The following is a 24,412-nucleotide window of genomic DNA, read 5'->3' on the forward strand; positions in this document are numbered from 1 at the left end:
ATTCATATGTGTGTATGTGTGTGTAAGGAATAAGAATAGAAGACAGATAAAGAAAGTCTCTCTCTTTAGAGATAGTATATATGTGTGTGTGGATATAGAATAGATGGATAGAAAGATCTCTACACACACACACACACACACGCACATATATATATGTGTGTGTGTGTGTGTGTGTGTGCGTGCGTGCGTGCATGCATGTGTGTGTGTGTAATATATATGTAGAGAGATAAAGAAGGGAAGAAAAAAGGTAGGGAGAGAGGGAGAGATGGGCAAGGGGAATAGAGGAGAGGAGAGGAGAGGAGAGGGGATAAATTAAGACCAAAGAAAGACTGCAGAATAGATAGTGGAGGAAGAATGCAGAAAATATGTAGGAGTTTATGGCAAAAATATTCTAAAGGATTCTTCAAGAATGAAGAAGAGAGATTACTTTAATAGAGAAGTAGAGGGAAAAAGAAAAAAAAACTTAAAGGGAATTTGTTATGTGCAGCATCATACAGATGTGTATTGAAATTAATCTGAGAGGGTGAAGAAAGAGACAAAGAGAAAGAGATTGTACTACTCCCTGTCCAACAGGGGTTGGGTAGTAAAGAAGAAAAAAAAATTTCAGCATCTAGACATATTGACTTTGTTAATTGAATAAGGGTGAGCCACTACCCCTCAATGTGAAGAGACAATTGCTTCAATGCACAGTCAAAAAACATTGTGGCATTCCAGTTTTAAAGTCAATGCCAAAACCGTGGAAATGAACGACTGTATTTGTAATTTGATATGTGTGTGTTTTTGTTTTTACATGCTCAGAGTAGACATTTTTTGTCATTTTGTTTCTATGGCAACACTGCTATTGAACTCCTGAGCGCGACATGGAGACGATTCAACCGGACTACTCAACAAAGGGTGGGCAGCATCCTCATTGAAAAGCAGAGTGTTGACAGACAATGATCACTGGAGATGGGCACAGCAAAAATAGTTCTGATTGCTGCAGTTCACAAGCAACGTGCATGAAGTATACAGTACTTTAGAACTGTGTCATTCTTGCAATATAAAAACATATTTTGCTAGGTAGATGCAGAGGGGGCATGCTGTAATGTCGGTGGGAATGCTATTCCACTGGGAATACGAGGGAGGAGGATCGTTCCACTCCGAGAGATCTATCGACACGTCGCAATTGGGGGGTAGACCTAGAAATCCCAGATCGGTCTGGAAGTTGTCAATTATCATGTGGTTTATCTCCAGTCTGGCGAGGCTTCTCTGCGGTTAACATTTTGACTCGTCTCCCTGATCGCCCAATAGTTCAGTCTTCTTCATCCCTCTCATTAAACACCACACCCCTCCCCACGACCCATCCTAGATCTCTTTTTCACTATAAATTTGTACCTCCTCCCCTCACCTCCTCCTCCCTCCTCCCTCCCCCCCCCCCCCCCCCCCCCCACCCTCCCTCAAGATTCTGAAGTACTTATATTCTTGGTTCAGGAACCAACTTTTAAAAAATCATCCATCTGACATACCCTCTCTTTTATTCCACCATGACACAATGCTTCCATCATGCATCCTCCACCCTGTCCATTCCACCCTACTCTCAATCTTTCTAAATACCCTCTGCCACCCCTCTTTTAACTCTTTCCACCTCTTCTACCATCTATTGTACACCGTCTCTTTGATACCTCTCCTACATCTCACATTACCCATTATACACCCCTTTCTCCCCTCCCCCCCCCCCCTCCTTTTTTAACATCCCTACCCATTGCCCATCCTGCACCCCTTCGGAATGTTTTCTCTCAACCCCTCCCACTTCTACTCTATGCCCTTTCTCAGTCCCCAGTTGTACCCATCCTAAAGCTCTCTCATCACCTCTACCTTCTATACCCCCATATGTCCCATCCTACCCCCCTCTCTAACCCACTTTATCACCCCTTCCTTCACCCCTTTCCACCCCTAACAGCTGATCTTCCACACGTCTTCCCTTTAAATCATATGTTAGCCTTTCTCATTATCCATCTCACACCTCTCCTTATCCTTCAGCCGCTTACCACAAATCAGGAGTCTTCCTGATAAGTGACGGGGAAAGGGGAGGGGGAAGGAGATATCTGCACATTATAAAACCCAGTTCAAATACCATACACTCGCAAATTATATAACTGCACAGTCAAACTGTTCTTCAATAAAAAACAAAAGGATAAAACTTGGATTCTTTGTATACCATTAGCCCATTTTCTCCAGGATTCTGACATACAGTCTTTATACAGGACCACCATTTTTTTTCCTTTTTACCCCATGAGAGTCCAGAACTGGCATCACTACTGTATGTACATCCTATGCCTCACCCACATATTTCCTTGTTGACATTATAACAGTGATACCGGAAAGATGGGTGCTACCAACATATTGCCTTTTTTGCTCCGCCCACACATTTTGTATTAAGATAAGTTGATAGGATGTAATGGCCTCTCTGATGCTTCTTGGCAGTTGGTCTCAAATACATTCTATTTTTCTTTAAGTTTGTATACTACATTCTGTTCAAGCACTGTGTGCAATGCCTTCAGAATATTTTCTCTGTATCTTTCTTCCACTATGTATCTCTTTCTACAGTGTATCTCTTTCTCTTCCAGCAGTATGTATATCTTTCTCCCTCTCTCTCTCTATCCTCCATTATGTAGCTCTTTCTCTCTCTCTCTTCTCTTATATGTTTCTTCCACTCTGCATCACATTCACCTATTCCTTTTGTTTGTTTTTTTCTGGATGTGTTTACTTTTTTTTTCATTCAGTTTGTATACTACATCCTGTTGATTAAAGCATTGTGCAATGCCTTCAGAATATTTTCTCTGTATCTTTCTTCCACTATGTATCTCTTTCTACGGTGTATCTCTTTCTCTTCCAATACAGTATGTATCTTTTTCTCCCTCTCTTTCTCTCTTCCATTATGTACATGTATCTTTCTCCCCTCTCCCTCTCTCTCCTCCATTATGTAGCTCTTTCTCTCTTCCTCTCTGCATGACATTCATTTAACATGCATTTCCAGATTTGTTAAAGGTTTGGGTGTTTTTTTTCTTTTGTTCCACTATATCATCAACTTACACAAAATGAAATGTGTCAAATTCCCCTGTCCGGTAGGTGATGTCTAACTTCATGTTTTCTTTTGTTTGTGTGTGTTTAATGATTTATCATGATCCTTGATTAAAACTGTTCTTGTCTCTCCATTTGGAGTACAAAAGATGACTTGTATGTATCCTCACTCATCTTTCAAACTACTCCCTGGCACCTGACCGGATAAAAAGATCTCATAACTTCAGAACTACGGGTTACTATCATCATATTTATTGCAACTGATTGACAAATTGCCCTACATCAATGTACATCGATGTAGGGCAATTTGTCAATCAGTTGCAATAAAAACACCTCGAAGGAAGAATTTCATGAATTTGAATATCATCATTTTTGCTTGTACATCTTTTTGTCTCTTTGTTTTCAGCTATGATATAGCAGTGCAAGCAATGCTCTCATTATATTCTGAAAGTATTGACCATTTCTATGGAGTCTTATGAAAATATCAATTTCTTGGGGATTTTCTGAAGCACACTCAATGAAAGGACGTTTTAATGCAAGTACATAAATCAGCTTTTTTATTTTCTTTTTTTTTTATTAATAACTTTATACATTTACTTCACCTTCCAGCATGTACATAATAATAACATAATTAACAAGCACATTACCTGCATTTCATAGAATAGCAACTGCAGTAAAAAAGGACGGACATGAGGTGTGGGACATATGAACGGGTGTTTTTGCAAGATGGGTCTGAGCTCTTAAGTCACATTCCAAGCTTTCTCATCAGTACTGTGCTTCCACATGATCAACATATGTACTAGACACAGACACCGAATGAATAACTTTATATTTACAAGCTTTGGCAGTGCTCAAGAAACCCCACCCCTAAAATGCTGATCCTATGGTGCAGCTTTCGTGCACGTTATCGGAACCCTTGCTAATGATTTGAACATGAATGGCATACTTGGCTACTGTTGAGTACTACATATCTAGCTCAAACCCGAGTAGGTGATCGAATACAAAGGAATGAATCAGCTTTATTTGTAAGATATTGTGCCCAGCACAATAGCCAGTGTAAAACTTTTGGGAGAGGGGGGAAATCACTGCTTTATCACCCTCCAGGACTTTGTCTGCCACCCATTTCCTGGTGATAATACCCCCAAATGTCACCCCTCCAATGAACCTGCAGGTGCTATTGCAGGAGGGGAGCACATCCATTTTGTTGAAATTTCACAGGGATTGGATTTCGTCGGCAAATCAACACGGCCTTTGCAACTTTAATCCTCGCTCCCGCTTCCATGCTCCCAGCATGTACTAAACAGGAACCTCGGAATCTCCTTTGGAGATTATTGCAAAATCGGCACGGGTTGAAAACCTTTTCCTTTCATTGAGCCACCAAGACTTAAGTGTCTTTGGATTGAATTGCAAGGTGATATATCGGATAGATATTTGATATGCTAGCAAAATTCTGTAGAGCAGAAAGTGAATTCTAAGACGGTGCCTTTAAATAGACATCATACACTGTCTGCAGACAGAAAACATACATCATTAAACATAGCATTCAGATATTACAGCATACCAGTCGTTCAAAACATAGTACATTGACATACTACAGAAAAATCTCTGCATGAACAACAGATTGATTTTTGAGAGATATCTGTACAAAAGTATACAAAGTACGGGTGAAAGAAGGAAGATTTCATATAGAACCACTGTCTTCATCAGCAAGCAGAATGGAGTGTATAAGGCTAAAATACACACACTTAAAAAGAAAAAAAGAAACTGTTGGCCAAAGCATGTATGGCAGGCATGTCCAAGAAATGTTTCCGAAGTGGGTATGTCAAGCAGAAGGGCAAACATTCACACCCCTAAAGGTAGCTCTCTCACCCCTCCATTACATTAAGAGTCCATCCACTAGGCTTCTCCGCCCTCTGCTGGTGGGGTCTCCTCGGCTTTGGTCTCCTCTCCCCCACCCTCGGGCTTAGCGTCTCCGTCCCCCTCCGCTGGGGTTTCCTCCGCAGCGGCGGCAGCAGCAGGTGCATCTGTGGGAGAGAGCAATCAAAATAAACAGCTCAACCGATATTGTTTTGACGTACGACGATGACCATGTTTAGAAGTGAAGTGCGGGGGCAGACATATTTATCTGCGAATAATACAGACGTAGGGTGATATTTGGCAATTGTAAGCCCTCGTCAAAACAGATCTTCTTGAGCCCTGCTGAGCTGTACATCTTAATCTCATTTCAAGCACAGGAAAATAGCATTGATTTGGATTTTCCTCTGTCTACAAAGCAACATCATTTGGCCTTCATGTGTACTACTACTGAAAAGACAATTCCACCGTCCTCTGTCAAGTTGATGAAGAGTTGATTGAAAAGTGATTTTGAGAAATATATATTTTCTGATTTTTAGGATTTTGACAACTCCATACTTGCCAACCTTCCAAACTAAGAAATAGGGACATCCTTGAACTTCCTATACATTATTACATACAAATTTTGAGAAAAAATAGGGACAAAACTGTAAAGAAAGTCAAAAGATGGCACTTTCAATTGGTGAAAATCAGGAATGTCCCTATCAAATACAGACAGTCGGCAAGCACAAAAAAAAACTATAGGCATTTCATTCCCAGGGTAAGGTGTATCAAAATGTTTACTTCCTATTTACGAGAAGAAAGTTTTCACACATCTACAAACAGAAAAATAGCTATCAAAAGTCTGTCTGTTGGTCTGTCTATTTGATCAATTAATCTTCCTATTTACGAGAAGAAAGTTTTCACACATCTACAAACAGAAAAATAGCTATCAAAAGTCTGTCTGTTGGTCTGTCTATTTGATCAATTAATCTTCCTATCTTTCATGTAAAGTGCATTCCGGTTTTAACGAACATGGTTATAATGACATTCTTGTTACAACGAAGTTAAAAATTCATGTCCTAAAATTGTCATCTATATATATCTTTGCGTGTTTGACTGTTAAGCTCTAGCAAAATTTCCACATAACGAAAGAAAACTGCTGGTCCCAAGGACTTCGTCATAACGGGAGAGCACTGTATCAAATCCATCCATCCATCCTTCCACCTATCCACCTTTCTATCTTTCTCTGCACCTAAAATTTCATGCTAGGTAAGGTCTTCTAAGTGTACAGTATTCAGAACTCCAAGCCTTTCTGACAGAAAAATATGGATGATTTGGCTCATAAGTAGGAAAAAAAGAGCAATTCCCACACGAGTGTGCAGTAAAAGCATCAAGAAAAATTGGAAACTCCTAATGAAACAAGACCTGGGAATGATCAAAATTCAGATTCTTTCCTCCAACTTCAGAATGGTTGAGAGTTCTGCAGTATTCTACTATCCTTTTCATTCCATATCTTCCTCTGTTAACCCCCGCTTGCCCTTTTCCAATGTGTTTAACCCTCATATTCAAGAACTCTGTCATGTTTTTTTTTTTCCTCTCTTTTTTTTTGTGTACATTTCGAACATTTCCTCACTTCATTATGCTAAATTCCATCACTTCTTGTTAACAAGACTTCATTCCTTCCTCAGCACATAACCACAAGTGGCCACAGGCATCTCTGCCTAGGCTCATTTCCAGGCAATCAGAGAATTAATCGTACAGCTGTTGCAAATGAACACAATGCACCTTATGCACTCTCCAGTATATTCAACTCTATTCCTACTTGAGTACACCCCCAAAATGGCACAGTCAATGCCGTAGTAGGCTAAGCAGTTCTTGTTTTGATTTTGTCATTTGCTAGTTTGCTTGTGTGCTTGCTTGTTTGCTCGCCTGCCTGCTTATTTTGTTCTAACGGAGGGCTGTCTCTTTGTAGACAGCTTGAGTATAAATCAATCTGACACACTGAATATTTAGCAAATCAAATTTAATATCTAATGTGTATGCATGAACAAAAGTGAAAAAAAAAAATCCTCTGGGTGTTAAAGTTCGAATAATTCAGAAAAGTGTCTTTTGATCTCAATGAATCAGAAACCAACAAGTTATCGATATCATTGTCATCATTACATGATTACATGATTAATGAGAACCGTGAATATCATCGAGTACAATGAATTACTAATTAATAAGTACATGTACTTTGAATATTCCTCTTTTTTTTTTGTGTGTTATAATACTGCATGTACTCAGGTATACATTTTATATTGTGTTCAATGATCTGTCCTTCCCAGCTGGATGAAAGTCCTTTTTTTGTTTCATTTTTTTTTAAGAGGGGGGGGGGGGAATGAATAAACTAGTGAATTGAATTGAATATTTTGCTGAAGGTGATGAGGCTCAACTAACCTGTGGTTTGTTCAGCTTCTTGAGCAGCCTCCTCTGTCTTCTCGCCTTCTTGAGTCTGCTCGGCTTCAGCTGCTGCTGGCTCTGGAATTTGAAAACACAAGAAAAAAGTTTAAAAAAAAAAGAAAACAGATTAGCACTGCTTATATTAAGTAAATCAAAATTCCCCCCAAATCCACCCTGTGTATTGCCATTTCTGGACAGAAGACATGACAGTGTATTTGCTTCATACATGTACATCACTCATACTCTTCAGGTTTCCTTGGGTTGGTGGTGTGTTGTTTGATTCAGGAACCTGGTAGCCTGTTAAGTCTATGGCGATTTCATAATTCAGTATGAAACGGGTTAACAAAACATCTTTGGATTCATTTGGACAAGGTAGAAAACAACAACATTAAAACAAAAGATAGCACTGTTAGTTGCTATTGTTGTTGTAAAGAAAAACATATGCCTCCCGCACCACTTTGTGGCGGAGGCATAAAAAATGACATCTGACAGAGTACTTTATTTGGCAGAGCAAATACGGGGCCAGGGTTTAATCTAAAGCACTTTCAGAGTCAATCATTCATCTATGTGTACGTGAGAAAGAAGGGCATGCAATTTACTCTAAAACTGTGCTAAACATGGCTCTCTGTGTAATCTATGCCATACAATGGGCATTGTAACTCTTTCTTGTGCGATGTGATGGGAATATATACATGATGCTGGTGGATAGCGACTTAGATATCCATTCACGATGCCTTATAGAGAAGACAACTATAACAGAAAATATTGCATTGGGCAACACGCAATCTTTGAAAGCTACATTTATGGTGTGCATGAAATGCACGTGAAGATCAAAAGTGAGTTGGAATAAGCATGATAAATTGACATGGACAGTTTGTAAGAATATGTGTGATTGTGAAAACACTCATGCACAAATCAGAACCTTCCTCTTAATGATTTCCTCCTTGAAATTTGTCAACCTATTTGTTATGTGATGTCTGTGAAAACATTATGGGCTTTGCATCCCTATAGGAACCATTATGAGGTTGATACATGTAAATAAAAACATCCAAATCTCCATAACAACAAAATGGGTTTCAATCAACAGAAAAATCAGGCAATAAAACATCTAAACTGAACACTGCCTTAATCTTGTTGAATCCATCGATACAAAGTGTCATTTCAATTATCATTAGCAAAGTTGATTTTCAAGCATGATTCTCCTGTTGTTGTGATCTGTTAGTGTCACCCAAAGACAAAACATCTGTACCACAACATTAAAATAAATTGAATTTGACGGTATTGAATGCTTAAATTGCACACTCAACAGTTGCTGTGAATAAAATCGCAAAGATGTTACAAGACACTCTTTCGCACACACCAATGAAAACATTCTTCACAAAATGATGGGGGGGGGGGGGAAATATGATAGATTACTATCATGCTTCCACTCCCATATTGCACATACATTGTACATGTGAAGTTAGGAGCAGAAGTTATTGTCCAGCGAGTGATAATAACATGGATGACAAAAACAGTGGTTAGCATTAAGAACAGTGTTACATGATGAAGCTGCGAAAATGAACATGTTTTCCTGCATGGCAAGACAAAAGTCAGATGAGATGAAGGTAGCGTACTTGGTAAATACAAGCCACCACCAGCTAAAATGCATTAAATCTTGCACCAAAAATACATATATTTCTTCATATGAATGATGAGAATACTATAATTTCTTTAGGATAGACTTTGTGTTATATCTTTAGTTTTTTTAATATTCATCTTCAACATATGTGACCCGCTACAACAAAAGGATCCTAAAGTTGCTGACAGCTGAGCCGAGAAAATCGAGTTTGAAGTCACATCATCAAACTTGGTCAAAACAATCGGATTTCAGTTTTCGGCATGATTTTGTAGTCTAATGTGTTGTCTACCATCTGCCGAAATTTCGAAGCTAAATGATCAAAGGAAAGGCAAGAAATCAGCGTTTTTCTGGGCCATGATTTTCCGACTTTCAGCGTAACAGAATCGTGTCCGAAGATTTGGATTTAGTGCGGCAGCTAGACTCCACCCCTAGCAACGAGGGAGTGGTCTTATTGGTCAGTGCGTGGCATCCTGATTACTGATTGGTCGTGTGTAGACCGCTGGTGCTAAGCTTGAATGAACATTTCGGAGGTCGCTACGAGCATACCTTCTATTGTCAAGCGTTAAAAACTGTCTCGCCTCCCCTTGATCATGATAGCGTTGGAAGGAAAACTTTGAACACGTTTTTCTTGAAACTCTGATTTCCACAACCACTTGACATGCGCTAATAAAATCGATATCTCCGCAACCGAGTTCTTTTAAGAGTTGTGCTATGATATATGAAATTAAAGTACAAGAGTAAGGGAATAATGTCATGCCATTTTCAGAAAATTGTCCTCCCCCGACTTTTGGATCCTTTTGTTGTAGCGGGTCACATAAGTACGTTTATTTAAGAATCTCCTCTAAAATGATACCTGTCTAAATCAATGCAATGAATAGAATCATTTCAGAAATAGGAATTATCAAAAAAGTAATGGAAAAGAACAAGGAATGGAAACAAGAAGAATGATATCAATTACATCATGTACATTGCATGACAATACAATGAGCAATGTTAAAGATGAAATCAGCATTGATTTAGGAAAATGTAAGTAATTAAATTGTGTGAAAGATGAAACAAAGGGAAGAACATGTAGCAGATGAATGCTATTGAACATTAATTAGTGTCATGATGCATGAGGCATTAAAGCAAATATGATCTTATTTGAATGTTTACTATCATAAAAATCCTCTAAACAATGGAGATAAGAAAATAAATGGTAATCAATTAGTACATATGTATGACAGAAAAATCAGAGAGTGAACTCTGGAAATAGTATGCAGCCATTATATAAGAACATGACGATACTATGGTCATGTTGAAAGTTGATGTACGAGCTCATCAAAATCCATGCAATTTTGGTAAATCATTTTGAATTGACAAGACAATGACAAAGCAAAAAAATGGAAACAATTAGTTGTCGACTACTATGATATGTTAATTGGCATGTTAAAATGCAATACAAGTGTATTACATATAGTTATACTTAGACATGTAGATCTTTTCTAAATGCATACACACAAATGTAATGACATGAGTTAAGTTAGTAAGTTAAGTTGGTGGAATGGCGTTGATGGATGAGCTAATTGCCAGGTTAGGCAACCATGCTGAGTCGCTGATTAGTGAATTCTCTCACCCTCCGCAGCTGCTTCTGGTGCTGCTTCTTCCGTAGAGGGCGCCGTTTCCTCTGCAGCAGGTGCGGCATCTTCAGCCGGGGCTTCTGCTGTTGCTGCTTCTGGGATAAAAATATTTTAGAGCAGCCATTAGAGCAACTGAACCTCATCTGACCACGTTGTGTGACTTCACTATTATTTAGGCAACATAGTTTCAGTAGCTGTTTCATATTTCCCAAACCAGTATTTTCAATCTTTATGAATTATAGAGCCATATACTTTGACAAACATGAGATTACTGAGGACATAGCAGCAGAAAGCAGAAGTTAAAAATACAAGTAATAAATTTATCAATATCTGCCTTGTAATGTGCACAATAATACAAAATGTAAACTCCATATTCAATCATATAATGATTGAGACTATCTGAGCAAAGATATTATTCTTTTTTATTCTTCTTCTGTTAGCACTTTTGGATATGCTCAAGAGTAATGCCTAAACTTCATAATTCTTTGAAAAACATTCAAGAAATGAGTCACATAACACTTATTGTGTTAATGCTAATACATTGCTGACATGTCACACAAGAAGTTGTATAAAGGTTGATCTTGTTGGTTTGGTTTTTTTTTTCCAATTGATGCATCAAGCACTATCCTTTTTGTATGATTAGTCTCAGAGAAAAAGACTACTAGGTGGTCATTCATGCCCTGACTTGACTTCTAAATGAGACATTATATCATTAGCATTCACTGTTTCAAAACTGAATATATTTCTCTGCAGAATACGTACATCAAATACAAAATCACACATAACAGCATATTAAATGGGTTAGTCAAATACCGGTAAGTGATTGGCTAAACACAGTCATGTGATGGAGGGACATTCGTTATGTTTGCCCATGGGCGAACATTTTTGTAATGTTCTCCCATGGGAAAACATTTTCACGTAACAAATGACAGAAGGCCTAGGTTAGGACCGCGCGCGCATAGTGAATTTGGCTCTGCGCGAGCGAGCGATTGAGTGCGTTGTTCTGGTAGTTGACGTTGATGTATTTGACGTATTTGACTAACCCATATAATCTAACAGATGATGACTTTTGTTGTCGGGAACATGTACCAAATGTTCCACCCTCAATAGCATTTCAAACCCTTCGGGTGGAACATTCAGTATGTTCCCTCCCCCGCCAGTCATCATCTATATAATAACCATTGAAGGAGTTCAAGAAGAAAAAAGCAGGTCAGCTGAAGCTAACACTGAACTAGTTTTAGTTTGCACATGAGCAACATTGCCTATTCAAATTAGCAATTTTCCTTGCATATGAGCCTGAAAGAAGACATACACATACACTAGCACATAAAGCTCTTTCCCTCAAAGATTAAACAAGTGTTATGAAAAATGATCATGTAGTAGTCTCCATAGAAAATATTGTATTTGGAGAGTTGGATACATGCAAATATATATGACAGGAATAGAGGATGAGGATTCAATGTAAGAAATGGTGAAAATAACAGAAAAAGTTTTAACATTCATTGAGGAATTGAATCATCAATACTAACTTCTTCTTTTTTTTTGCATAAAAGATGTCACATTCACTGACTAATGGCATCATAGTCCAACTTTATGCAGTCCCCTTTCTCTTGTTAAATGCCGCAGGGTCCTTGCAAAATGTGTTTATTGATGCATCATTAAAACAAACAAAAATGCTGAATAACACTATTAACAGAGAATACAAATTTAACACACGCAATTGAAACAAACAAAAAACATACCATAAGAAATCACTCTGCCCTTGTTTGAGCAGGTCTAAAATTGCAAAAACCTATATCTTTCGAAGATTCACAATATACACTACAACCAGTTTGATGTTTTCTTTTAAATGAGATTGTTATGGGGAAAAAAAAACTTGCACGAACAGTCTGTCTCTCAAAAGAACGATCCAAATTACATCTACGTATGATGAGGTGCAAATAAAAATGTCTGATGTGTGACATAGGATACTGTTGACTATCTGCCATATTATTATAACAATTTTTGGGCTTATTACATAACCTTTCAGAAAGCTATCATGCAATATCCACTCTATGGTAACGTATGTGATAGTATTAATTTTTGAATAGCCACTATTGGTTACTGTATGATAAGGGAAAATAATGAGTGTTTCCAGGGATTAGACTGCAATCTATTCACAGTGGAGGGCGAATTTCTGCATTTTATCAGACAACAAAAAAAGAATCTTGAATATTGAATGATGCACAAATTGTTGCAAGCACAGGCAGTGAATAAAGCAAAAACATAGTATACAAAAACATAGATGAATGAAATGCTGTACCAGAACAGACAAACAAGCAAACAAGCAAACAAACAAACACATTGGCAACCAAAAAAAGAGGGAAAAATCGGTGAGAAATGGGTACAATGTCACAATAAAATTCATGAAATAAATACAAACATGACTGATGGCAATTAACTGTTGACAGTGGTGATACAAAAGCAAAGTAAGAAAGCATGCAGTATTAAAAGTTAGACATGACTTTAGGCATAGGTGTCATGTGTCATCAATGAATATGATTATTCCATCAATATTGAGCAATGAGAGCTCAATATTGTTAATGAACTTACAATCATCAAAATGAAATATGCATCAATGGAAGAATGAGCAAAAAAAAAAAATGGAATGATGGGCATATACTAAAAAAAAAAAGTTGCAGCATAAAAAGGCAAAATAAGAAGTAAAGAATGAAAAACAAACAAAGGCTATCATGCCCCTAGTAATGGATAGCGTACAATCTTTAAACAAATCCAATCATAACTTATAGATATAAGTATCCTCCAGTACAAATCCCGCATGCAGTGTTAAGAATGACTTTTTTGCACTGCGAAAGCCGACCAAAAAAAACTAGTTTCAACTGATCTATAGAGGCATGGTGAAGGTGTTAGTGAGAAAAAGGCAATAAAGAAACAAAAAGGAAAAAATAAAGGAAACACCAAAAATCTTGTCATGTCTTCAGGGAAAAAAAAGAAAAAGAAATGACATAGAAAGAAGCTAAAGATTATTCAAAAGTGTGCATTGTGTCAAATGCTAGCTGCAAGATTGTCAAAACAAAGACTCCACTGAAGAACCAAGCCAGGAAAGTTTTTGAAAGTGAAACAGGTAAGGGTATACTCTAAATGAACAAAGATGAAGTCCTGAACAGAATGGCCAAAAGAAGAATGTTCCATGATTTTGATCAACCACCACCACCATTGGCTACAAAGGGGATACCTTGCTCCTCAGACTGCTGCTCCTCTGCTTTCTTCTCATCTTCTTTCCCAGCTTCTTCTCCCTCATCCGCTTTCTGCTCCTCCTCTTCCCCCTGTGCTCCGCCCCCATCGGCATTTGCCTCCTCCTCCTTCCCCTCCTCTTTCTCAGCCCCGCCCTCAGCCACGCCCTCCCCCTCCTTTGGCTCCTCCTCCTCCTTTGGCTCTTCCTCCTTCTTCTCCTCCTCCCCATCCCCTCCCTCTTGGGTCTCATCTTCTTTAGCCTGGGCTGGTGCCTGCTCCTGGGCCTCTCCCTCTGTGGCCTGCTCCTCCTGAACCTGACTCTCATCAGTCTCTGCCTTCTGCTCCCCCTCCGTCGCTGCTGCATCTTCGCCCTCAACCTGTGCTGCTGGTTCTTTGTGCAGTAGGGTGCAGATTAGTACAGTGCAACACTCAGGTGAGAAAAAAAAATGTACATGTATATGATGTACAATGTACACCATGTGCATTGGGTGTCAGATTGGGACCACATGGGGATCATCGCAATCATAGCCTCATAAAAAGAATCTTTGTTTGACAGAGTGCTGGGCAGGTATCCATTGGGAAGGGCAGTTGCACTTCTGAGGATGAAATAGCTCACTACTCTTTGTGTTCTAGAAACATATATTCTCTTTGCTACATGAACAAACTATAAGCATGTCACGTGAACTGCATCACATAGCAGGACATAGAATCTTATGGCAGCATCCCTCATCTGCAAGTCCTTCAGCATCCACCATGATTTCCGATGTGGATGGTGATTTATAGTCATACCACAAACAATATTTTGTGACAATTTTTAGATCAAAATATTTGCCAGTTCTACAGTGGTAAGGGTATTGAAATCATATTTAAAATTTCTTTAATGTTTATGGCACTTACTTTGCCATCATCTGTAAACAAAGTGGTCATATTTTCATATGTAATTCTGTCAGTATTTGTGTGTAAAGTTATTGAACTTTTTGCCACATGACACATAATCACCTTTCATGGACATCAAATATATGACTTGCAAATGAAGCAGACTATATGTATCTAACAGCAATGGAGTAACAAATTAAGTTTGTTTGTGTTTTTTCTATTAACCAAACACTCTTGCATGACGTTTGGTATCCTGAAATGTAAAAGAAGCCATTTCTTCTACGGTGCCTACATCATACAGACACTATGTGCTGATATTCTTTATTTGCACATGACTAGTGTGGGTGAAAAATGCACAGTAAATGATGAAGCAGCCCAAAAAGATGCCATGGTGTCTTCGCAGCTGGATCCTTTCTTTAAAAGCAAGCAGTGTGTGTAACAGAGCTGTATGAAGCTAAACATTATTGCAGTCTTTATACAAGACAAATGCTGGCTGCATATGTCTGGCTTTTGTGTCTGGCCAAGCACACTATGGAGAGAAAAAAAAAGCAATATGAAGCAATCTACTCAACATATGGTATTGTTTCATTCCATGCAGTTGGTGGCTAGGGGAAATGAAGACAAATTCTTCTGAACTGCAAAGAACAGATACAGCTTGTACTATACATAATCTCAGCCTAAAGGCTAAGAAGCAATGCAAGCCACTCTCACAGACACAGTGGAACATTCTTTTAGGCACATACTACGTTTTGTGCGTTTCTGCTTCCTGTGAAGAAAATACTGAAGCATTGTACATGCATGCAAGAAACTGCTACCAATGGCTGCAAAGTGGGTGGAATGTTACATGATCATGGTGACAATATTACGATGTAGAAAGGAGTTCATCTTATAAGTTTTATTCAGACAGTCAAATGGTCTCAATGTCACTGAAAATTGTCTGATTTTGCTGAATTGACACTTTGCTTTTGTGTCATCTCATTAATTACGATTTTTCTGTCTCAGGAGGATTTTGCCCAAGAAAGAAATGTTAAGATTAGGATGACAGATAATCTGTAAAATGTAGATGTTGTCCATCTTGACACAAGGGGACAAATTAATGCAATAATTCATATTTAAATTTTCTGATGGCCATGATGGAATGTGTATTTTTCTGGATGTTAGTAATCAAATGTTCTTCTCTTAATCAATTCTTTGAAATCAGTTCTTCAGAATATCCTTCAGTTGAATTGAATTGAATTGAACTGAATTGAATTGAATTGAATTGAATTGAATTGAATTGAATTGAATTGAATTGAATTGAATTGAATTGAATTGAATTGAATTGAATTGAATTGAATTGAATTGAATTGAATTGAATTGAATTGAATTGAATTGAATTGAATTGAACTGAACTGAATTGAATTGAATTGAATTGAATTCACAGATCTACACTCTATGGATTTCCTGCAATAATTTTCATGATTTTGTTTCATATCCTTCAAAATAAGTGCCGTCCATTATACTTCAATTTTTTCAATATTTGGGTGTTTTTATTTAGGTGTGACGTGAACAATATGTTTCAATAAAAGAAGAACTTCCTTTCTGATAAAGGCAAAGGAGTATATCTTTATGGGATTTCCAGGGGGAGTCAAGCCATAAGATAGGAACACAACTGTTTTTGTTTTGTGTTTATTACCTCCTTCTGCTGCTTGCTCTTCTGTCTTCTGTTCTCCTCCCTCTGCAGGTTGCTCAGCCTGTTGTTCTGCCTGTTGCTCTCCACCTTCTGCTGGCTCTTCTGCCTTCTGTTCTCCTCCCTCTGCAGCCTGTTCTGCCTGTTGTTCTCCACCTTCAGTGGCAGCCTGTTCCGTTTGTTGTTCTCCTCCCTCTGCTGCTGGCTGTTCTGCTTGCTGTTCACCTCCCTCTGCTGGCTGACCACCGTCTGCTTGTGTTTGCATGTCATGGAAGTTAGAAGTGATTTTTTGAATAATCATATTTCACATGGGATGTTTGTTAGTAATCATATGAATTTAGTCAATTGGGAAAAAAAATTGATACCAAGACAACTGTCTAATATTATTTAGTGTGTTTTCAAAACAAAGATTTTCATACTGAATAAATGCAATGTAGGCCTACAACGTATAGAAAACATTTTCAATTACATTACATGGAGTAATGCAATTTTTAAATATTATGATTATAATTCAGAACACTGAAAGTCGTCTTCAAAAAATGTATGTCGTTACACAGAGCAATCTTGACTTCATGACAAATGGAAACAACAGAGAAACACAAATCCTGGTGCAGCATCACACTTTTGCCAATATTCTAAAAAAACTCTACAAGGCCTTGATGATGAATAAAAAAGATTCATACTACTTTGACCAAATTCAAACTAATGAAAGCTTTCTACTCTTGAAACATATGGCATCAAAGCATTTTCAAATGAATACATGACTTGAATAAGCTGACTCACTGCAAGCTTTATTAAAATTTTATTGTATGGTTAGATACATCAATGATTACATCACAGAGTAGCAAAAATCCCCACTTTTAAGATCATTTTCATTTTTGTTTTCAAGAGCACGCGTAAGAATTAAAACAAAATTCATACCTTCTTCAGTTTGTCCTTCCTCTCCTTTGACTGCAATTCAAAAATAAAGATGGTATACTATTTAATAGAAAGATAATTCTAACAGGTACAATGAGCATGTCATGCTATAATGGTGGATGTTAACCCTAACTAGGCCGGGGGGGGCCTCCGAGGCCCCCCCTCGACGTTTCGCGCGATGTATCGCTATCGCGAGAAGCTATCGCCGCGACGTTTCATGACTTTTTTCTTTTGAGTCTCCCGCATCTTTTGACACCAAATTTGCGATGCCAGGGCACTCGGTTCCGAAGTTGCGCAGAAATATGCACGTGCATGTCAGACCAAAAATTGATCAGAAACGTGAATTCGTGTACAATTTCAATGTAAACTGTGTTTACAGGCAAATTTCATAAAAGCATGATTATTTTGGGGTTTTATTGATTAAAATCAATTAATAACATATTTTCTTGTTCGGAACAATGTCGCAGACAAATTTCATTGAAAAAACAATGAAAAACATAAAGTCGAAAAAACAAAGAAATACATAAGAAATTCAAAAAAAAATATTTTTTCTGATTGTGCAATTTTTTTCTCTTACATTTGCTATTAAGGACACAAAAAATGTGCCTGTTTTGAGCTTTATTAAGTGATTTATACCAAATTGTCTGATTTCATGCATCATTATGCATAAATTAGCATAATTTAGTGTAAATGATAATTTTTGACAAAATTAACTTCATGGTACTTTAGATTACATCATAGGCAATGTGTGTGCCAATTTTCGTTGCAATTGCGCGGTCAACAGCCGAGATCTGGAGGGGGGGCCTAGGCCCCCTGGCTCTATCATCTACCTAAATAGCCCGGCCTAGTTAGGGTTAACATGTGAATTGATTTGGAGAGTAACTGCATGCCTTGATTCAAACAGACACTTTTCAACAAACAGCTCTCTGTCATACATGTGTCGACTGAAAATTTCAAATGCACTTTGTTCCGTGAAGGGCTTCGCAAACACTGACACTTTTTAATACTGTGTGGGAGATGTGAGTTTATCTACAGTGAGCATCACAGATATAATAGCAAGTTGGTAAACATTAAGCTCTGTAATTCCATTGTAATTAATGGTTAAGCATCACTTACTGAGAATTTAGACTTGAGGTATTAAAGCTTTAGTTAAAACATCATAAGACACTATACAGATACAAAGATCACTGCACGCTGATTTCAAACTGTTATGAAAAGATAGACCTATACTGGTGCCCAGAGCATCTATCCATGCACTAAACTATTGGTCTTTTCTGTGGTATGACTGCATATGCACATAGTTTGTAGTTTATAGTCACAAGGTTAAAGGGATCATATAGTTTTGGTTGAGACCTAACTTCAGGTTTCTAACATTTTTGGGTGAGATAATGAGAAACCTTTTATGAAATATGAAAGAGCATGTAATTCCAAGAGGAATTCAACGTTTATTTGATGAAAATTGGTTTTGAAATGGCCGAGATACACAAAATAGAGCAATCCAAATAAAAGGTGGGACCCACCTTTTATTATGGTCGCTTTATTTTACTTTGTTTTTGGATGTCTCAGCCATTTCAAAACCGATTTTACATAAAATAAACTTTGCATTTGTCTTAACATATGCTCTGTACTATTTCATACCTGGTTTCTTGGTATCTCATAAAAAGTTAACAGCCTAATCCTTGCCTCCACCAATACTGTACTATTCCTTTAATGTTGGCAGATTTCCAATGACTTCTACAAATACAAGAAATACTGTTAGATGTAGCATATCTCAACGTCTAAAACTCGCAAAAATTACTTAAAGCCAGACTACTACGCACACATACTTTTATGTCCGATGCGTGGTATATATAATTTGTTTATCACTAACAATATTTAGACTGCAAGATTTTTTAATTGAACTACATCGTACAACTATAAAGAGCAGGATAAACAGATGAAAATGAGGAGGAGGATCAGTCATCATTTAAAGTGTTTCATCTCTGTGCCTGTTGAACACATGACATAACAATGATATCAACAGGCACCTGTCTAGACTAAATGTAACATGTGAAGATCATCTAAAGGAACAAACAAACAAGCATGCAGCTAACACTGAGAATAGTCATGGATCATGCAGCTATACGGATTGAAAAAAAAAAGAAGATTGTACATATTATAAATGCATCACTAATGTCGTTATAGAGGCATAACTGTCATATTGTCTACAAGTTGAGTTACGAAAAAAGTGCAATAACAAACTTTCCAGACAAAGTGGTATGTCAATGACTTTTAGAAATGGTAATAACAGCTACATTTATTTAATTTCCTGAGAAAGTGAAAGCAAAGTTGTGCCCATTCTCATGTTAAACAGCATTAGAAAGTCATTGAAATGACTGTGTATATATATTTAGAAGAGTTTCAATTGGGTTAGACAGATATGTTGATGGTTTGGAATGGAACGGGATAAATAGAAAAAAACTGATCAAATCTTGAACAAACAGCAGAGCAATATATTGGTAACAGCATGCATTGATATCATTCATTTTGAAGCTCACATGGTTAATAGGAATGGGGAAAGAAATCAAAATAATCTTGAAAATGGATGTTTTCCTTTAGTTGCTTAACATCTATGATAGATCAGTGAATTACTGAATCACTATTAAAGTATGTTTTATGTGTGTGGATTATATTACCGTAGTTTACAGCTTTACAGATGGAACTGAATATTTGAATATATGATAAATAAAAACTTCTATAATTCTTTTTTTTTTCTACATGACACTTGCAATCAGTGTTCTATTCAACGAATATTAGCTCTCTTCATCATCCACCCAAAACACCTGAAGAAAATGACCTAACACTTCCCGGAACTGTGTAATACTTAGTATATTTTATACTTAAAAGGGTGTCCTTTTTTTACCTTTTCTATGTTTGTTTTCCTTAGCAAATGATGATTGCTTTGAATTCTCTTTTCTAAGACACATTTATTTAATATCCCTACTGGAGTCTTTCTCTTTCTTTAGATATAATTTTGGACAAGTATCAACCTGGGTGTAGGAAATAAGTAATGAATATGTTTTATAGTGATAGTTACATGGAGAAGCAGAACTGATATCAACTGCATGCAGAATATATAAACAAAATAAAACAATTGCATGCAAGGCTAGACCATTCATAAGCCTACAGATGTCATGTTGTCTAATGATAATGGTTTTACAGAGACCTATTTGTATGCATTCAATGAACATGAAAGAAATATTACTTTTATTTTATGCTACAATTGTAGTACGTTCCTTTAGATGCTTCTATGTGTACATTTGTAAAATGCATCCTTGATATGAAGGTGAAATAAGTAATACAAAATGCGCTGTGATCCCAAGGCTCAGGATTTTGTGGCAGAACATATCCACACTATGCACATAGGATAAATATTTCAAAATGTACTCTCTGTGCACATTTCAAGGTTAATGATTAGTTACATTCTGCTTGGTTAGGTTTGTCATCTTTTGTTTCTATAAGTACTTGTACTTTGTTCAGAGGTCAGATTCACAACACATCCCTGTTTATTATCCTTCTTTTTCAGGAAATGTACACAAAATAGTTCTGCACTTAGGGGGAAAAATATTTTTGTCTGTTTGCAAAAAAAAAAAAGAATAAAAAAGAAACAAATCTGCGGAATATGGTTTGTGATACCACATCACAGAAAAAAAAAAGGATAAGAAAAATGGCAACTTTTCTCATCCATCAGGATGAATAAAACTGGCTTCATGAATGGTCTGCCAATTATACCCATAGCTTACCATCAGCGGTTTCTTTGGTCAGACTGGTTATTGAGTCTAATGCAAATGAAAATTTGATGACAATGCAGCTGCATACAGGACTATCAAGAGGTAGCTTGGCAACATGTGACAAATATTAATAGATAACACTGAATATATTGCTGCTTATGCTGGAAACAAAATGCAAGCAACCTATTATTGGCAAATCTTCATGCAGGCATGGATACTAAGAACAGATGATAAAGCTTGCCGTTTTCATAATCTGATCACAAGTGTAATAAATTTCATAAAACTGAAATCAGTGGGAACATAATGTGCCGTAAAGAAAGAGAAAATGAACAGGAAATGAAGGATAAGGTATTTGTCCATTCTTTATTAGATCTGCAGAGGATATAGCATTATTTTTCTTTTGATGATTTCAGCATTGTACAAGTGGTATTCCTGCTAAATCTTCTTTGCACACAAGTGGCCTTACAGTCATAATCAACAGTCTTTTTTGTTAGTTTTTTTTTTTAACTTCAGCAGAAGGTGCTGTTCATAGTCTATTTCTGACCACCAGTACAAGTATCATTTCAGGAAGAAATCCTGCCTATAGTATAAACGAGGTGAAAGATCTATGCAGTAAATATTGGTTTGGGGGAGAGTTGTTAGGTATGGAATATTTCCTCCAGGGAAACTGATGTGATGACAGGTTAGATTTTTCCATGTGAAAAAGGCACACAGTGGCCACATGGGCTCGTTCTTACCCACAACTTTGCCGTCGCCGAGCACCTCGACGTCTGGAAACAGCCTCTCGATTCTCGCCTTGGCCTGCTCCATGTCCGTGCTGCCGTGGACGGCGTTCTGGAGGACGTCCTTTCCAAGGAGCGCCCTCAACGATTCCGGCGCCTCCTCCCGGGCCTTCTCCGGGTCCGTGGGTCCCATGAGGGTCCGCCAGCCGTCAACCGCATCCTCTCTCGACAGCACCATAACCATCGACAAGCCACTGCAGTGGAAGGATTTTTTTTCATTGATTCATTCTTTTTCCAAAGTATTTCCTCAAAAATAGTCTTAGACCCCCCTCCCCTTGGTAGCAACAATTAAAAACAATTATAATGACAATAAACTTACTCTGCACTTCTTATGTTGATAAACAATAGACACGACTTACCAGGTGCGGTTAACTGTAGTTTGTCCTTCTTATGGACACAAGTGTATTCCTATAGGAGATAACATACATGTATTACATGTACTTTTTCTTTTTCTTCTTTTTTTTATGCTTAAATATTGATAGAGGTAACTTAAGCATAAAAAAAGAGGTTGTCCTGGCTCTTTGAACCCTGTCCCATTCACATAGGAAAGGAGTCACTAAAAATATAGAAATAATTCCATTCACAACATACTTCTTCACTGTAGGATCACAAATGGCTTTACATATATTTCTATTCTTAACCTGGCTACAGAACCACAAACTTTTTGACACTGGCGGCTTTGAGCTTCTAAAATATTAAAGTCTTTATGAAGGGAAAACGTACAGTCTGCAGCTGTCTGGTAAGGCGAAACTAACAACAACAGCAACGACCTGACCACATTCCTCACCTGGACATGTGATCAATAAGGCTGTCGTAGAATTCTTTCCCCTCGTGCTCCAAGTACAGTTTGGATGCAAGCTCCTTGTTAAGTTCTACATCTCGCTGTAGGTTGATCTGGAACCCAGCCTCCTTAATCTTCTCCAAGATGGCATCTGAAAGAAAAAGACAATCAACATACACATTATGTAAAAAAAACAAAAAACAAAAACAAAAACAGAAAAGAAAACAACAAAGTATTGATGAACAGTACTGCAATCATGCATTCATCTGTCATTTTTGAATAATGATAAGGATTCCATTTTTTAACCACATTAGCCCAGTCAGTATTGGCAATAATGAAACTATGTGTATTGGCTCTGCCATATTTTTTTTTTCTTTTGTAAATTATTATTCTTCATGTACCTGTATACTGTACCTATCTTTTACCTCCTTATTGCCAAGTATCCATTAATCTTTAAAGTGCTTTGTTCGCCAACTGGCACACACAATGAAGCGCTTTCTTTAGCAAACAAAACATAGTAAGGGTCAAACAGTGTACAATTGTATATCATAAAATGGGCTTTAGAATCTCTGCAATCTGATTGGTCAATTATCATGAATTGATTTTTTACTGACCCACACTGAGCCATGCGTCCGGTAAAATCCGAATGCATGGCTCAAGCCTTGTATAGTGTTGTACAGGTGTATCAGACGCATGATGGGGAAAAAGGGTTGAATTTCAAGAATTTACAGGCCCATTTTATAAAACAAATGATGCACAGGACTATTCCGTGGATCAGTGAGAATTGGATGCTTTGGTTTAACCTTGGAAACAATCTAAAACCCACTCGTTGCGGTCATGTATGGGTTTAAACAGTTCCAAAGTTGAACTCGTGCATCCAATTCTCACTGATCCACTCTGTCCTGTGAATCATTTGTATATTTATGACAGACGAGGAGATATCCATTGAGTCATACCTTTGTGTTCTCCAGCAGCGTCTGGCTTGATGACTGCAAGTGTCGTCTGCTTGGGGAAGAAGAATTGTAGCTCTTTCTCGGCCGTTTCCATGGAGTCACTGCCGTGGACTACGTTGATCTGAGCTTCTGGAATACTGTACTGGGCTCGCAAGCTGTTGCAAAAGAATAATAATGATAATAATGAAATAACAATTATACTATTAGCCCTTCATATGACAATTTCTTGGCGCATTGATGCAAAACAAAGAAGGTGAATTTAAAAACTGATTATAAGAATGGAGGCAGAATCAATAAAGCAATTGCAACAACAGTACGTATTGGCCAGGCATGGACATCATTCACAAGGCTGATGATAAGCACAATCAAAATGGTCCAAGCAAGGGCCCCATCATGTAGCTGGCACTAATGTACTTTCATGCCTGATAGTTACAGATTGAAGAACTATATGTGACATAGAGGTTTGTATGTGTCTGTTTCATTTTGTTTTTCCCTTCGCAACACATACTACAAGACAGATAGACAGACAGAAAGATACATTTGTAGGCAAAGGGCACATAGATAGATACAGAATGAATAGATACAGAGAGAGAAAAAAAGAATAGAGATAGAATATAATTACAGAGGTATACTCTGACAATATCAAACTTGATGTAATGCCTTTCAAATACAGTCCTCTATATAACATATGTCCTTTAATACAACCAATTTTAAGGCTGAAAAATGCAAACAAATTCCAAAGGCAAGTAATATAAAGACAGGTAGCAACATTACTGTAAAAGTGGATATTTTTGCGCGACTAATTTTTCACGCTTAGCTGGGTAAAAAGAGCTTTGCGTGTTTTTAATTCC

General features: G+C 37.5%; 1 protein-coding gene across 1 annotated transcript in view; it reads right to left on the reverse strand.

The window, feature by feature from the left end:
• Positions 1–4,937: 4,937 nt before the first annotated feature.
• The window catches only part of LOC139716900 (thioredoxin domain-containing protein 3 homolog), a 43,086-nt gene continuing 23,611 nt past the window's right edge, over positions 4,938–24,412 (reverse strand). Inside the window, exons 13-20 of the mRNA XM_071628423.1 lie at positions 23,565–23,716; positions 22,615–22,759; positions 21,783–22,021; positions 21,058–21,093; positions 16,364–16,606; positions 10,575–10,673; positions 7,336–7,416; positions 4,938–5,084 (exon numbers count right to left, since the gene is read on the reverse strand). Of these exons, the coding sequence (XP_071484524.1) occupies positions 4,957–5,084; positions 7,336–7,416; positions 10,575–10,673; positions 16,364–16,606; positions 21,058–21,093; positions 21,783–22,021; positions 22,615–22,759; positions 23,565–23,716 (1,123 nt within the window). The 3' untranslated portion in view covers positions 4,938–4,956. The remainder of the gene's footprint in view (positions 5,085–7,335; positions 7,417–10,574; positions 10,674–16,363; positions 16,607–21,057; positions 21,094–21,782; positions 22,022–22,614; positions 22,760–23,564; positions 23,717–24,412) is intronic.

The sequence above is a fragment of the Diadema antillarum genome, unplaced genomic scaffold, assembly GCF_040938485.1.
Source record: "Diadema antillarum isolate AM-2024a unplaced genomic scaffold, OU_Dant_1.0 scf00000071, whole genome shotgun sequence".
Lineage (NCBI taxonomy): Eukaryota > Metazoa > Echinodermata > Echinoidea > Diadematoida > Diadematidae > Diadema > Diadema antillarum.